Source organism: Onychostoma macrolepis, chromosome 05 (assembly GCF_012432095.1).
Source record: "Onychostoma macrolepis isolate SWU-2019 chromosome 05, ASM1243209v1, whole genome shotgun sequence".
Taxonomy (NCBI): Eukaryota; Metazoa; Chordata; class Actinopteri; order Cypriniformes; family Cyprinidae; genus Onychostoma; species Onychostoma macrolepis.
The window spans coordinates 8,219,627-8,237,628 of record NC_081159.1 but is presented as its reverse complement, the minus strand read 5'-3'; the positions used below and the strand labels follow the sequence as shown (position 1 = coordinate 8,237,628).

General features: G+C 38.6%; 1 protein-coding gene across 7 annotated transcripts in view; it reads right to left on the bottom strand.

Annotated features, from left to right (window-relative positions):
• homer1b (homer scaffold protein 1b) overlaps nt 1-18,002 on the bottom strand; it is a 39,386-nt gene that overhangs the window by 1,572 nt on the left and 19,812 nt on the right. For all 7 annotated transcript variants that reach the window (XM_058776242.1, XM_058776243.1, XM_058776241.1 and 4 more), the window contains 3 exons: nt 698-854; nt 222-332; nt 36-116 (listed from right to left, as the gene is read on the bottom strand). In XM_058776242.1, coding sequence (XP_058632225.1) covers nt 36-116; nt 222-332; nt 698-854 — 349 coding nt within the window. The remainder of the gene's footprint in view (nt 1-35; nt 117-221; nt 333-697; nt 855-18,002) is intronic.

Genomic DNA, 18,002 nt, shown 5'->3' with positions numbered 1-18,002 from the left:
TATGCACATAAATACATTTTCAGGACAGTCCTTACATCTAACTTTTTGGTGAGTTCATCTTTCTGAGTTTGAAGCTGCTTTGCATTTTCTACTTCTTCTTTCAATCGCACCATTTCCTATGAAGAACACACAGGAAAGATGTTTTAAATAGAATCTGGCAATAAAACTGAGAATGAAGGAATACATTATATATTTTGACCATACATAATAACAACCAGTACCTCTTCTTTTGCCTTTAATGTGCACTCCAGCTCCTCTATTGTTTGGTTCAGTTCTGTTTTCTGGGATTTGATCACATTGGTTTGACTACTCTGGCTTTCCAATTCTGAAACCTGCAAAGAAAAAAAAAAAACTTGTCACAATGCTTGTCACAAATTTAGTTACAAAGATTTAAACTTAAGGAGCATTAACATTGAGAGTGATTTGATCAAGTCTTTTTTTCTATAACAGTTGGTGAGGCCATGGAAAAAAGTTCAGCCTTGTTTATGTGAACTTTATGGAAATGAGCAGCAACAGTAACAACCAACGAAAATGCAGACACTAAATGAAATCGCTGTCAGTGTGAACACTCCATCATCCCTGTCATAGACTCACTATACCAACAGTTCAAGACAAGACTAGATCTATTGAACCCCAGGACAGTATGTTCTTGATATGGAATTACAAATGGTAAAGGTCAACCCTCCCCTCTCCTCACCCGTTTGTGTAGCCTTTCAGCCTCCTCCTGATAAGCTGCTAGCTGCTGTTTCCATTGTTTGACGTTGGCCGTGGACTCCAGCAGAGCAGCTGTGAGCTTGGCATTGTTGCTCTTTAGTGCTGCAAGCTCTGCTTCCCAGTGTTTGTTGGTAGTCGGGCTGTAGAACAAAAATTGTAAAAAACATTACAAAAAAAAAAATTGTAATAATATCTCTGATGGTTAATGTTCATTTTAGACAGGGGATTCAAACTATGAACCAAGCGTTTTCAAACATTGTTCCCTCGAAGTACCCCCACATTCCTGTGTGAGGAAGCTAGCCGCTATATATTTTCATGTATAAAGCCTTATATACAGTACTGTGTGTAAAAATATTAAGTGTGGTATTATAAATATAAATTGGCTTTTACATAGTCTCAGTCCTGAAGCCAACACAAATGATTAAAATATTAAGTTGACATATTTGTGTGTCTAAATAGACTAATATAAGATGTATAAATGTTTAAAACAAACTAGGGCTGTCAGTAGAATAAAATAGCTGTTTAATTTAATTATTTCTGACCAGTTCTTCAAGAGCAGGATTAAACAGTAATGTTATCAAATTTCATATTAAACTTTATTAATATCTTATACTATCATTCAAAGTTCATCATTCAAGTTTTGAGATCAGTATATTAATATTTATACTACTTGAATGCTTGAATCTGATTGGCTGACGAACGTTCTAAGGTGTGCAATTATTTTCAGGGAAACGCACGGCGAACGTAGTTCCAGGCAGCTCTTGACCGCATTACATGACCATATCACTTCGCCAAATGATTTCTGTTATTTCAAAGGTCTTACAACAGCAAAATAACCAAGACCCACAATGACACTGGCCAAATAAATAAATATAGTAAACAATATGATAAAAACGACAGATCATGTCCATGTTTTTGCCACAAAATTGCGCTTTATTATGTACGGAAAGTACATACTCTATCTCTCCCGCTCTCTCTCCCTCACAGACCGCACATACATAACAGTTACAGTTTGCACACACACTAACATACATCCCGCTAATGTTTTTATTGCTACTCTGATGAAATTATCAGTAAACAACTTAAAAACTACATGACTTCTCACAAGCGAAGTAACAACAACGGCGCTGTTCGTGAACAAAAGGAACTTCGCTATAACTAGAGACATTGCTGCCGAACACTATTGAGAGACGCACAGAGGTAATTCTCTCTCTCTCTCTCTCTCTCTCTCTCTCATAATTTAGTTATTAACTGTATTAACTGCATTAGTCTGCTATCAACGGTTCAAGCCTCCGGTACTAGGTTTAAAATGACGTTTTGGAATTAGCAACGGAGGCGTTGGATGAAATGCGGAAGAAATAATCCTACTCACAATAGCGATTTAAGTAGAAATACCGGACGAATGCCTTGAAATATATCATCTGATCGATGTCTTGAGATGTGGCAACCGTAGTATAAGCGGAATAATTGACTTCGGTCCGTTGAATTATTAGAAAAATAATGCACACCTTACACATTATTTTTCTAATAATCCAACGGCCCGTCGTCAATTATTCCTTAGATATACAGTGCCCTCCAAAAGTATTGGAACAGTAAAGACAAAATTGCTCTGTTGGCTGTGGAGTCAAGACATTTACAAATATTATTAAAAGATGAATATGAGACAAAACTACTGAATGTAACATTTTATTATTGGGTGATTCAACACATTCACACCAGCTAAGAAGTTCAGCACTTTTAGAGTTTCATCCCTCTATCTGATGTGAGCATAAGTATTGGAACAGTTGCCTCACAGGTCTTTCTAAGTGATCAGCTGTGTCCTGTTGCATTAATTCTTCAGATATTAAAAGCAAGGAATGTGTCGTATCAGTTATATCCATTACTTCTGCATTCTGAATCTTGCATTTGATGATGACACACACAAACCAGGATGAAGATGAGGGAGCTGACTTTGAGAGAAAAGCAAGCAATTTGGATGCTAAAAGAAAAGAGGAAGTCAATTTGAGCTATAGCAAAAACAAAGGGCATGGAGAAATTAAGAGTTTGTAAACCACCAGCGACATCAGCAACCAACAACAACCTGATCGGCTGAGAAAACAACAGTAGTTGATGACAGACAAATCATAACAGCTGTGAAAATGAACCCTAAAAGACATGTCTGTAAAATCACCAACAACTTCCAGAAATCTGGGGTGATGCTCTGACAATCTACTGTCCTCAGGAGACTTTGACACAGAATTACAGATGCTACACAGCAAGATGCATACCTCTGACCGGCACCAAAAATAGAAAGGCAAGATTAGAGTTTGCAAAAAAGCACAAAGGTGAGCCAGAAAAGTTTTGGAACTGTGTTTATGGACCGATGAGACAAAGATGAACCTTTATTTAAGTGATGGGAAAGCAAAAATGTGGAGAAAAAAAAGGGAACTGCAATGATCCCAAGCATTCAGCCTCATCTGTAAAGCATGGTGGAGGTGGTGTCATGGCATGGGCATGCATGGCTGCCTCTGGAACAGGCCCTCTCAACTTTACTGATGACTTAATGTATGATGACAGTAGCAGAATGAATTTGGAAGGGTACAAAACCATCTTGCCTACCAATATTCAAGAAAATGCCACCAAATTCATTGGGAAGTGCTTCATATTGCATCAGGACAATGACCCAAAACACCCTGCCAGTTCAGTCAAGGAGTTTATAAGGGCAAAGAAATGGAAAGTCTTAGATTGCCCAAGTCAATCTCCAGATTTAAATCCGATTGAACATGAATTTCACCAGCAGAAGAGCAGAGTAAAGGCAGAAACTCCCCAAAACAAGCATGAATTGGAATTGGCTGCATTAAAGGCTGGGAAAAGTAATTCAAAGGATGAGACCAAGAGTCTGGTGACGTCTATGGGTCACAGACTCACTGCTGTGATTGTACGCAAGGGATCTGCAACTAAATAATAGCTTTTAATCTTTTATATCTGCCTTATGTTCAATTGTCCCAATACTTATGCTCACATCAATGAGTGGGATGAACTTTAAAAGTGCTGTTCTTTTTATTTGGTAAAACATACAGTGAGGAAAATAAGTATTTGAACACCCTGCTATTTTGCAAGTTCTCCCACTTAGAAATCATGGAGGGGTCTGAAATTGTCATCGTAGGTGCATGTCCACTGTGAGAGACATAATCTAAAAAAAAAAATCCAGAAATCACAATGTATGATTTTTTAACTATTTATTTGTATGATACAGCTGCAAATAAGTATTTGAACACCTGTCTATCAGCTAGAATTCTGACCCTCAAAGACCTGTTAGTCTGCCTTTAAAATGTCCACCTCCACTCCATTTATTATCCTAAATTAGATGCACCTGTTTGAGGTCGTTAGCTGCATAAAGACACCTGTCCACCCCATACAATCAGTAAGAATCCAACTACTAACATGGCCAAGACCAAAGAGCAGTCCAAAGACACTAGAGACAAAATTGTACACCTCCACAAGGCTGGAAAGGGCTACGGGAAATTGCCAAGCAGCTTGGTGAAAAAGGTCCACTGTTGGAGCAATCATTAGAAAATGGAAGAAGCTAAACATGACTGTCAATCTCCCTCGGACTGGGGCTCCATGCAAGATCTCACCTCGTGGGGTCTCAATGATCTTAAGAAAGGTGAGAAATCAGCCCAGAACTACACGGGAGGAGCTGGTCAATGACCTGAAAAGAGCTGGGACCACCGTTTCCAAGGTTACTGTTGGTAATACACTAAGGCGTCATGGTTTGAAATCATGCATGGCACGGAAGGTTCCCCTGCTTAAACCAGCACATGTCCAGGCCCGACTTAAGTTTGCCAATGACCATTTGGATGATCCAGAGGAGTCATGGGAGAAAGTCATGTGCTCAGATGAGACCAAAATAGAACTTTTGGTCATAATTCCACTAAACGTGTTTGGAGGAAGAAGAATGATGAGTACCATCCCAAGAACACCATCCCTACTGTGAAGCATGGGGTGGTAGCATCATGCTTTGGGGTGTTTTTCTGCACATGGGACAGGGCGACTGCACTGTATTAAGGAGAGGATGACCGGGGCCATGTATTGTGAGATTTTGGGAACAACCTCCTTCCCTCAGTTAGAGCATTGAAGATGGGTCGAGGCTGGGTCTTCCAACATGACAATGACCCGAAGCACACAGCCAGGATAACCAAGGAGTGGCTCTGTAAGAAGCATATCAAGGTTCTGGCGTGGCCTAGCCAGTCTCCAGACCTAAACCCAATAGAGAATCTTTGGAGGGAGCTCAAACTCCGTGTTTCTCAGCGACAGGCCAGAAACCTGACTGATCTAGAGAAGATCTGTGTGGAGGAGTGGGCCAAAATCCCTCCTGCAGTGTGTGCAAACCTGGTGAAAAACTACAGGAAACGTTTGACCTCTGTAATTGCAAACAAAGGCTACTGTACCAAATATTAACATTGATTTTCTCAGGTGTTCAAATACTTATTTTCCTCACTGTATGTGTTGAAACGTCTAATAATAAAATGTGACAATCTGTAGTTTTATCTCATATTCATCTTTTAATCATATTTGCAAATGTCTTGACTCCACAGCCAACAGAGCAATTTTGTCTTTACTGTTCCAATACTTTTGGAGGGCACTGTATATATTACATTTACATTTAGTCATTTAGCAGACACTTTTATCCAAAGCGACTTACAAATGAGGACAATGGAAGCAATCAAAATAAACAAAAGAGCAATGATATGCAAGTGTTATAACAAGTCTCAGTTAGCTTAATGCAGTACACGTAGCATGTTTTTTTGTAAGTATTTTATTATATCTTTTCATGTGACAACACTGAAGAAATGACACTTTGCTACAATGTAAAGTAGTGAGTGTACAGCTTGTATAACAGTGTAAATTTGCTGTCCCCTCAAAATAACTCAACACACAGCCATTAATGTCTAAACCGCTGGCCACAAAAGTGAGTACACCCCTAAGTGAAAATGTCCAAATTGGGCCCAAAGTGTCAATATTTTGTGTGGCCACCATTATTTTCCAGCACTGCCTTAACCCTCTTGGGCATGGAGTTCACCAGAGCTTCACAGATTTCCACTGGAGTTCTCTTCCACTCCTCCATGACGACATCACGGAGCTGGTGGATGTTAAGAGACCTTGCGCTCCTCCACCTTCTGCTTGAGGATGCCCCATAGATGCTCAATATGGTTTAGGTCTGGAGACATGCTTGGCCAGTCCATCACCTTTACCCTCAGCTTCTTTAGCTGGTCGTCTTGGAGGTGTGTTTGGTGTCGTTATCATGTTGGAATACTGCCCTGCGGCCCAGTCTCCGAAGGGAGGGGATCATGCTCTGCTTCAGTATGTCACAGTACATGGTACACAACACAGTCCCTCAATGAACTGTAGCTCCCCAGTGCCGGCAGCACTCATGCAGCCCCAGACCATGACACTTCCACCACCATGCTTGACTGTAGGCAAGACACACTTGTCTTTGTACTCCTCACCTGGTTGCCGCCACACACACTTGACACCATCTGAACCAAATAAGTTTATCTTGGTCTCATCAGACCACAGGACTTGGTTCCAGTAATCCATGTCCTTAGCCTGCTTGTCTTCAGCAAACTGTTTGCGGGCTTTCTTGTGCGTCATCTTTAGAAGAGGCTTCCTTCTGGGACAACAGCCATGCAAACCAATTTGATGCAGTGTGCGGCCTATGGTCTGAGCACAGACAGGCTGACCCCCCACCCCTTCAACCTCTGCAGCAATACTGGCAGCACTCATACTTCTATTTCCCAAACACAACCTCTGGATATGACGCTGAGCACGTGCACTCAACTTCTTTGGTTGACCATGGCGAAGCCTGTTCTGAGTGGAACCTGTCCTGTTAAACCGTTGTATGGTCTTGGCCACCGTGCTCAGTTTCAGGGTCTTGGCAATCTTCTTATAGCCTACGCCATCTTTATGTAGAGCAACAATTCTTTTTTTCAGATCCTCAGAGAGTTCTTTGCCATGAGGTGCCATGTTGAACTTCCAGTGATCAGTATGAGAGAGTGAGAGCGATAACACCAAATATAACACACCTGCTCCCCATTCACACCTGAGACCTTGTAACACTAACGAGTCACATGACACCGGGGACAGAAAATGGCTAATTGAGCCCAATTTGGACATTTTCACTTAGGGGTGTACTCACTTTTGTGGCCAGCGGTTTAGACATTAATGGCTGTGTGTTGAGTTATTTTGAGGGGACAGCAAATTTACACTGTTATACAAGCTGTATACTCACTACTTTACATTGTAGCAAAGTGTCATTTCTTCAATGTTGTCACGTGAAAAGATATAATAAAATATTTACAAAAATGTGAGGGGTGTACTAGCTTCTGTGAGATACTGTGTATATATATATATATATATATATATACTAGGGGTGTCAACATTAACGCGTTAATGCATGCGAGTAATCAAAAAAATTTTAACGCGTTAATATTTTTTTTACGCAAATTAATCGCTTGATAAGGTTTGACCCCAACTTCTTCCCGTCATCGCAGCGTGGAAGGTTATCTATCATTGTGTGATGAGGGTACAGCACCAGTGTTGCCAGGGTAACGGCACAAGTGGGCTATTTTGAAAATACAGTCGCGGGAAAAATTACAGAGCCGTGGTTTGCGTTTTTTTGGGCTACTTTTATAATGTACCGCGGCTGCCCAAAGTGTATATAGATAAATAAAAATTAAAATAGATCCTTTTACTAATGTGTATTATATTTGGAATGTATCCCTGGCAACTTAAGAACGGAGAGGCGGTTGTATCACAAACAACATGAGTTTCAGCAGAGCATACATGACTTTTACACAGCAGAAAGAAACATGACAACAGCCACTATAGATTATATTAGATAATAAACACAGGATTACGATAGGATATGGTCTGTATGTGATTTTTTTGAGTGGAATGTGTACATCTGAAATGCTAATTTGTGCAGCAATATAAAAGGCTATAATTAGCATATTTTAACAACAGTAAACGACCAAATTCCACATGTGATCGTAAAAGGAAGTTATTACAAACACTCGATGGTAGTCTGAAGTGAGTTCTGAGTAAAAGTGCACTATTAATCTCATAAATTGTCTTATGTAGCATGATGCTAATATTAGCTCTAATGCAGCTGCAGAACAGGTCCAATTCTTCTTCATAATGCATTTTGTCATAATACTTCACGTAAGGTTGTAAGAATGATTTGTTGTATTTATTTAGAAATACTTTTGATAACAGTTGGGTAAATGTATACTGGGATTGAAGCGATGTGGCTTGGTAAACGTTTTATTGCCAGTTTAAAGTCTGATAATGGCTGAATAAAAACAAAAGAATAATGATAAAAGAATAATAAGGATTATGTTTCATACCTGACGTAAGTGTGAAAGGTTCTGTTTCCTTAAACTAGTGTGTCATGCATTTCTTTTTCAACACATTTACAGGTAAATCCTAGTATTTTAAATTTGTGATTAATCATGATTAATCACAGTCCACGACTGTGATTAATGCGATTAAATTTTTTAATCGATTGACAGAACTAATATATACACAGTATAATATTAGTAAATTAGTATTTTTTTCACCTTGTTTAATGTTTTTATTCAGCAAGGGTGCATTAAACTGATCAAAAGTGAGCATTTATGTTAAAAAACTTTTTTTTTTTTAACTTTCTTTTCAAAAGAAACATATTTCAACATTGAAAAATAATACATGTTTCTTGAGCGTCAAATCAGCATATTAGAATGATTGTGAGGGATCACGTGACACTGAAGACTGGAGTAATGACTGCTGAAAAATCAGCTCTGCCATTATTTTTGATCAAATAATTAATTGCCTTGTGAGCATGAGAGACATCTTTCATGGACATTTAAAAATCTTATTGACCCCAATTTTTGAACGATAGTGTATATTAAAACATGAACCCAAAAAAAACAGCCTTAATTTTTGTTTTTCAGCTCAAATTATCCACAAATCCCCAAGCATCCACTTGCTCCCCAATTTAAAAACTCCTTCTGTAAACCATAATGAGGACTGTGTGTTGAAGTGGACGTAGGAAGCACGGCAGTTTAGCCGTGACTGTAATTAAAGTTGGATTACAGGTGGGTTCAAGAGTTTTTTAATTTGACCTTTCTATGTTTTACCAAGACTTGGACGCAGTTCAAGAGCAATTAACAAGGATTATTACAAACTCTGTGATCCGAGTTCTGTCATTTGCATAGATATTACAATAAAAAGACTGATGGAATGTGACAAGCTGAAATAGATCAAAGTAGAAAGTCACCTAATGATTATAAAGAGACAGAAAATCTCAAAGACAAAACAAGACAGTTAATTCTTCACTTATGCAATGACCCATCTCTCATCAGTCCATCTGTGCTCTTCATGTAGTGACAAAATCAAGCATAAATTTACAATGTGCTCTGATCCTCATGTACTGACAAAAAAACCAAATGCTGAAACAGTGATGCTGTCACAGGGCCAATGAACACATAACCAACACACATCTATGAGGAATCCCATCCACTGTCGTCCTGCTTAACATCTCATCACACATCCCACTCCTCCACCTCCTGCCACACACTCCACCGCAGCTTAACCACGTAACCACAACACGTGTAGAGAACCACCACAGAGTCCTCAGCGTTGTCGCCTACACTATTGAGCGACGCCAATTCCCTTTCATCTCCCCCAGTGCCGCCACCTCTGCTGCGGCTGACGTGATCGCCTCCTCCCCCGACCCCCGCTCTGACAGACAACACCTCAACCCACACTCTCCAACTCCTACTGAAGCTGTGACACAGCAGGCTGGAGACACACATGGCTATAAAGCGCCGCACACAAGGAGAAGAAATGTTCCTCTGCAGGAGAAAGAGAGGAGAGAAGATGAGAATGAAGTCCTTCAGCTTCAAGCTAAGAGAAACAGGGAGTTCAGTCTGGTAAGTCAATATATGTTGTATATTATCGTCTGTTTAAATGTTTGTTCAGTCTTTTTAATTACATATAGACTTCGGGATTTAAAGGAGAATCTAATCTTGAGGGGAAATTTCACAAAACACATAAGAATTTGTTGAGTGTGACCATATAATTAATAGTATACTCAAAAAACGAAAATCACTGTAGATTTAAAAACTCTAATTTAAGGACTGTTATCCTTGCATGTTATTTCATTCACAATCTTAAAATTGTATTTTTATTATGTGTACCTTGTTTTCATGTAATAAATTATTTTGATTTAAATTCAAGTCTTGAAGCCTCTCATTTCATGTATAAAAATGATTTGGACTTTTACGCCATACTTTGAAACATGTCATGTCATTGCATTAGATATGAAATATTAATCCGAGTGCCATTATTTTAAAGGGCCATTGTATGTAAGCAGGTGCACAGAAGCATATAGCTGTCAGCCTTACATAACTACAAAGAACAGCACAAGCACAATGTCAGTGTTACTGTCCTTCGGGCCTGCTGAATGTGAATCAATAAACAATCTCTATCTGATCGTTGCTCTATTCAGAGCTCCAACAGCATATCATTTCAAAGGATTCACGGTGCCTCTCTGCTGAATGTATACATTTTAGGTCACCGATAAAATGGAACGCTTTCCATATGCCAAATAAAGAGCAGTCCTTAATGAAGTTTTAAGACTATTGATTGGCGTACCACACATTTTTGTGTACGTCTCATATTAAGCCCCACTGTAAATGTGATTCACTACACTGTGGCAACTGCCCAACCAGCCCCTCAACACTCACTTTAATGTACTGCACAAGACTGTGGGTGAGAGAATTACTGTTTGAAGAAATGCCTTCAAATCACTCACCACGTAATAAAAGCCAAAGCAGAACAAATACACTCTACAAGCTAATCTATGACCCATATACAGATTTATACACATTCATCAAGCGACAGGAACTGTATTTTTAAGGGTAATTTTGAAGTAAGGTCATCTTTGAAGGAACGAATGGCATTATTTACTTCAAAATCAAAGTCTCACTGATGAACTAATTGCTTATTTCATATAATTTGAAATTGGTATGAATCAGTCTTAGCAAAACTGAAAGGACAATTTGCTTCACTAAGATCACTTACACACGTCAACCAGTTTTCATTGTTAAAATTCAAGTTGGAAAACTTCAGCAAACTGAGAAATTGAAGTGTAATGACATTTAATAAATGTATTAAACGGTTTCTCAGATTTACAAATATCAACCTTAGAAACACAACTTCATACAAAAAGACCATGAAACAAAGTCACAAAGGATGCAAAAAGTTGCAGGAAAGATCAGAAAATTATTTCTCTACAAAGGATTTCAAAAGACAAACTAATAAAACACAACATCAAGAAGGTTCTGCTGACATTAGTATGCATATCTGTCTAAAAATAATAACAGAATTTCAAACAGAATTAAGTTTTTGTTGCATCCACAGTCATTGTTGCATAAGAATGTATTCAGCGAAAACATTGTAGTCAAACAGCTGTGAATATCAGTAGGAGCAGACTTGGCAAGTTTTTAGCACGTGTCTGGAAAAAAGAAAAAAAAACACACAAAAAAGACCATATGAATTTGTTCACAAAAATATGAATTCACGTGAACAAAACACAGTCCTGTTTAAGGTCACATTGTAAGCAAAAATGTGTTGACAGGTTTTCTGACTCATTTTGCAAAGGCTCAAAACAGATGACGCCGCCTCCATTTTCATAAGTCACATTTGCTCTGGGCTGAAAACATGCCACTGTATTATATAATTCTGACTAGTTTGGACATATTATTGCAGTGAAAAACATAGTTATTGATGCATGCTTCTAAAATTCTGACAGAACATGTAGCTGTCTGGAAGAGAGCTGCAGTGTGGGTGTTGAATGCGGTTTGGTCCACTGTGCATTTGCGTTCAATAATCGGTTAGTATTTTTCAAGTGGCAGGTGAGAGTGAAACATTAACCTCAGATTATGTAAGAAATGGTGGGATGCTATTTTTGAACCTGCAGCACAGGATTGCTCAACTAATTAACATTCAAGCATCTAGAGACTCGGTGAAATGGGCTCTAAACATTGCCTTTGCAGTCAGACTAAAAAAGCTGCTGAGTACATACTCATGTGAACAAGTGTCTGAATGCGCATAATAATGTAAATAATTAAAAAATGGTTGAGAGAAAAGCGCAATGAACTTGCATCTGGTAGTGCTAACTTTAACACCCCTTTTACTTGAGACTTTAGGTACGACTTTTATTAAACTAGGGATGCACCGATATTAACAAAAACCTATATTAAAGCCTATATTAAAATTCAAATATTTTGTTGAATTAAAAAAAAAAAAACACTAAAATCTAAAACCAATCTTTTAAAATGATACAAGTGAATTTAGGCATCACAACATTATAATGTAAAGTATGAAGTTCCATGTTCATTTTTACGGAGCCCTTTACAGGACATTGTGGTGGGAAAAATTCGGGGTGAATGAAAAAAATTCAGGGTGGGAGGAAAAAATTTTTTTCAAATGTTTTGCGTTCTCTCGCAAAACTTTTGCATTCCCTCGAGAAACTTTGCGTTCTCTCGCAAAGATATTTGCGTTCTCTCGCAAAACTTTTGCGTTCTCTCGCAAAGATATTTGCGTTCGGACAAACGCTTCCTGTTTACTTTGCAGCTTGCAGTGGTTATAGCTCGTATGTTCACAATGGAGCGGTTCATAGAGTTTTATTTTGAACTTGCACTCAAAGTAATACAGTCAGTGCTTATGTCGAAGCACGGTTTTGGGACATTCTAAAACGCTTAATGTGGCTTAATGTTTTAAAACAGTGACATTGGAGGACTGAATTTGATAATAATAAATCCTGATAAAAAATTTTAGGCTAACATTAATAACCTTATTAATAATATTCCTATTAATAAAGCAGAATATGAGCATAACGCCCTGCCCGTTAAGCCTTTTCTTCCCCATAGAAAACGCTTAAGGTAGGCTATAATGAAAGGTTCATGCAGCTGGTATGTTCACAATGGAGCGGTTCATAGAGTTTTATTTTGAACTTTGATTCAAGTATAAAGAAATACAGTCAGTCAGTGGTTAGTTCAAGGCACGGTTTTGGGACATTCTAAAACGCTTTAATGTGGCTTTAAACAGTGACATTAGGACCAAATTCGATAATAATAAATACTAATAAAATTGTTAGGTTTATATTAATAACCTTATTAATAATATTACTATTAATAAAGGAGAATAGCCCAGAATATGAATGCAACGGATTTTGTATTTTTAAATCACCGTTTTCATTATAGCCTACTAAGCTTTTATGGGGAGAAAAGTTTAGGCTACGTGCAGGGCGTTGCGTTCATATTCTGGGCTATTCTGCTTAGTAATATTATTAATAAGGTTATTAATATTAGCCTAATAATTGTATCAGCTTTTATTATTATCGAATTTGGTCCTCCAAGTCACTGTTTTAAAACATTAAGCCACATTAAGCGTTTTATTATGTCCCAAAACCGTGCCTTGAACTAAGCACTGACTTATTAATTTATTTGAGTCCAAGTTCAAAATAAAACTCTATGAACCGCTCATTGTGAACATACAAGCTATAACCACTGCAAGCTGCAAAGTAAACAGGAAGCGTTTGTCCGAACTCAAATGGTTTTGCGAGAGAACGCATAAAAGTTTTATGAGAGAACGCATAAAGTTTTATGAGAGAACGCATAAAAGTTTTGCGAGCATAAATATCTTTGCGAGAGAACGCAAAAGTTTTGCGAGAGAATGCAAATATCTTTGCGAGAGAACGCAAAAGTTTTGCGAGGGAACGCAAAGTTTCTCGAGGGAATGCAAAAGTTTTGCGAGAGAACGCAAAAGTTTTGCGAGGGAACGCAAAGTTTCTCGAGGGAACGCAAAAGTTTTGCGAGGGAACGCAAAGTTTCTCGAGGGAACGCAAAAGTTTTGCGAGAGAACGCAAAACATTTGAAAAAAAAATTTCCCTCCCACCCTGAATTTTTTCCATTCACCCCGAATTTTTCCCACCACAATGTCCTGTAAAGGGCTCCGTACATTTTGAGCTAAACTAATTTGCTAAATATTTAAAGCAGTGGTTTTCTATTCCAGTCCTCATGCCCCCCAGCTCTGCATATTTTGCATGTCTCTCTTATTTAAAGGGGTCATCGGATGCCCATTTTCCACAAGTTGATATGATTCTTTAGGGTCTTAATGAAAAGTCTATAACATACTTTGGTTAAAAAACACCCTTTTTACCATGTTAAAATCAGCTCTTTTCACAGCAACCCATTTTGTTGCATTTCCCTTTAAATGCTAATGAGCTCTGCTCACCCCACACCTCTCTTCTGTGGGGTGATGAGCCGTCCTGTTTACTTTAGCCGCATTTAGCCGCGAAACTTGCTAACTAGTACATTATTAGAAAAGGTGATTTGCAAATATTCAGAAAAAACCCTTGTACTCACTTCATCTGTAGGTGAAGCTGGATCACGAATGATTCACGCGAACATAGACGCATTTATGTAGATCGGGGATCAGCGCATTCCCTTCAAAAATGAAAGTAACGTTAATCCTCTGCGTCTTCAGCAGCTCAGATGTCGGGGGTAAATGACGACTGCGATATTCATTATTACATCCAACAACTAAACACCTCAATTGCTTAGGAGTCATTCTTGTCTACATCTGCTCCAGCGTCAAAACAATGGCGGGTCTAAGGTAGAGGTCTTCACGTACATGTTCGGGTCTATATTTTAAATGGTCAGCCGGGTCCGGGTCGGGTCCCAATCTATTACTTCGGGTCCCGGATCTGTTTAACATTGTGTGTAATAGCCTACCCTAGTCGATCGGAGAACACCGCACCCGCCAGTGATCAGTATCAGTCAGCATGTGTGTGTTTTGTAACTTGCAGTTTGTAAAATTAGGATGAGAAAATTGTGAGCGGGAAATAAGGTGAAAGAAAAAAACAAAAACAAACACGCGTTACCTCGAGCCGCCAGAAGCAGAGCGTGGGCGGAGTTAATGTAGCCTACTGCAAGCGGACGGTGATCATGGATTCCTTCATGAGTGATTTAAAAAAAAAAAAAAAGCTGAAACAAAACTGAAGAAGAGACGCACCCTGTTATTGAACACGCACGCAGTAAAGTGTAACGCACTTCTTGTTCTGCACGTTTTTTGATAAAAAAAGAATTGCTCCGAGTCTTTATTACAACCAACAAAAAGTACTGTTATTTTTGCGTAAACACAACAGTCGAAGTTGACTCGAGATGAAAAAAGAAAAAAAACTGCGAAGTTGCATTAGTCATCCGTCACTGACCGTGACAGCAAGTAGACTTTTAAAGAAATAATCAGTGGATTAAGACGGCTCTTTCAGTCGGCAATAGAGAGGAACGAACAGCCTAACATGGATGGAAATTTATTGGCTAGGAGGATTGTATGCATCGCAGTCAGAGGAGAAGGCTACTAACAGTAGTAAGGGGATTTTTTTTCTCTCTCGCAACTTGTTATTGACTTAATAGCAGTTTGCTGTGCAATATGTGCCGATCGGGTGCAGTCGGGTCTGTGTCTTCCCAGCCGGGTTCGGGTCCAACTTTCGAATAATGGCCGGGTCCGCGTCCGGTCCGGATAGTACATTTAAGTCATTTCTCGGGTCTGCACGGGTTCAGGTCCCACTTTCAAATAAAATACGGGTCCGGGTCGGTTCTGTGCAGCACATTTACGGGTCTCTTCGGGTTTTTGGAATTTTCATGAATTTTTGGACCCGTGAAGACCTCTAGTCTAAGGTAAGATGGCAGTGTCAATCAACTATCGTGGGAGGGGTTCTGGGTCTGTGTGATGTCACACAGACAAGGAGCTGAGAATGGCTTGATTTGAAAAAGGGGATATTATTTATAGAGATTACAAAATCCCACTGGATGGATTTTTATCATTATAGGGTGGTTGTGTACACACATTGCCAACACATTTATGTTCAAACAACATGCAAAACTGAGTTTTGCATCCGATGACCCCTTTAACACACCTGATTCCAATTATCAGCTTGTTAGAAGAGAGCTCCATGCATGAACTGTTGTCCGATTGACATGATAACTACAAAGTGTTCAGTGCTCCCTACTCCCTGAGCAGGGGAAATCTGTTGACGTTTACTACAATTTGGAACATTCATTCATGGATTTGCACTATGCCACGGCCTGCAGCGTTTTCACACACATACGAAACTTACTAGAGAAGTGTGAATTGTGACATAATATACCTCTGTAAATAAATACAATTTAAATTCATGTCTTGCACACTTTAATGCCCTCTGAATGGAACATATACGCTCACTTCGAACTGGAATCATGGCAGAATATCCTGCGATGTCCACTTCGCAGGGCACTTAAGGTCAAATCGAACAAACGTCTGAAGTGATAAGAGAAACATACAAAATATGCAGAGCGGGGGGCGCGAGGACTGGAAATGAAAACCACTGATTTAAAGGAATGGTGAAAAAATTTTAATTTGCTAAAAATGTATTCACCCCCAGGCCCTCTAAGATGTAGGTGAGTTTTTTCTTCATCGGTACAGATTTGGGGAAATGAAGCTTTATATCTATAGCTCACCAATGGATTCTCTGCAGTGAATGGGTGCCGTCAGAATGAGAGTTCAAACAGCTGATAAAAACATTATAATACTTCAGTCCATCAATTAATGTGAATTATTGTGAAGTGAAAAGTTGCATGTCTGTTAATAAATAAAATCCATCAAGGCGTTTTTAACGTCCCCCTCTGAAGCTCTCTCTCTGTAATATTGCTTTCTCCAGTAAAAAAGTCATCTTATCTAAATCAGGAGAGAAACATGCACAGATCAAATACCGCTTATGAGGAAAAACAGTCCACAACAGTTTCTAAACAAATATCAGGGCTCGCAAAATTTCAAAATCCCTGGTAGCCCTTCGGGCAGGTACTCTTCAGATTTTGGTAGCCCGAAAAAATTAATTAACTAGCCCGAATTAAAAAATTACTATTTTCTTTTCTTTTCTTTTCTTTCTTTAATATAGAAAATCAGATAGGAGTTTAAATGTCAATCAAAAATATTTTCAATACACAAATATCAACAAATATGAAGGCAGGAATTTTATTTCACTATTTACAGGGTATCTGCAGAATTTTTAAAAATATATTTAATTTATGACCCATTTTAAGAGCTGCACAAGTAAAATGAACACAGTATGAGCGGGGTTGGACAATGTCTATGGTAACATACAGTTTTGAGCCATAAAATTACATGATTTACAGTTCAGATACAGGTTTCCACAAAAACAAAAATCTTATACAACAGCGTTTCAGGCTATAGGCCGTTTTTATGAAAATGGATCAATCAAACAAAATTGTTAATTTGAAACGTATAAATAATACTGTCTTAACTACTGTTTAGATTTTTAGAAGGCACATCAACTTCTTTCTCATTTACAACTCTATGTGTTTGTTGCGTAAAAACATGAGTTGTTATCTGCATTGATCTGACCATAAACAGTAAGAAAGGCTTATTGGAAATGCAAATTCATTCTCTGCCACGAGGTGGCGCTTTAAGAGCGCTGAAATATCGCGGTTTCCCCGGAAACGCTGTACACAAAGCAGCTCAGCGCTCATAAATGCTGCTTTATCAGGAATTATAGGTAAAATGAAATTAAAATGCCAACGACACGTTTCTGAGGACAGTCGGTTCCCTTCAGATACATTCACATAAAGACATCCGCGCCGCGTTTTGACTTGAAGCGTGCAGCGCTCATATTTATTCAATGACATCATTGCCTTTTGAAGTTTAATCCTGCCGTATCGCGACTCTTGTCTTTCCGTCCCCAACTGTAAGACCTCTTGAAATTATAAGACATTTCTTACACCATTTAACATATTTAAAACTTTTTATGGCCTTAATTTTGATACAACTCACTTTCAGAGTTTTTAAGGACCCACGGGAGATCTGTATTTAAGGAGCCCGTCGGGCAGGGCAGTGATACATTTTGGTAGCCTGACTGGAAAACACAATAGCCCCGGGACGTCGGGCTAGCGATTTTGCGAGCCCTGAATATGTTGGTTGATTTTGATGTGAGAGGACAACAGGGAAGGAAGTGTCTCACTTGAGGAAGCATTATTATGTATTATGGACTTATTTTTTGTCCAGAAGCTAAAAACTTTAAATAATGGATTTGTTTCATGCAAACATGAAGCTTTTCACTTCATTCATTCACTTCATTCAAACATTCAGAATGTTTGTTTTTATGATTATTATTATTTTTTTTTAATTCCTTGTATTTATTGCTG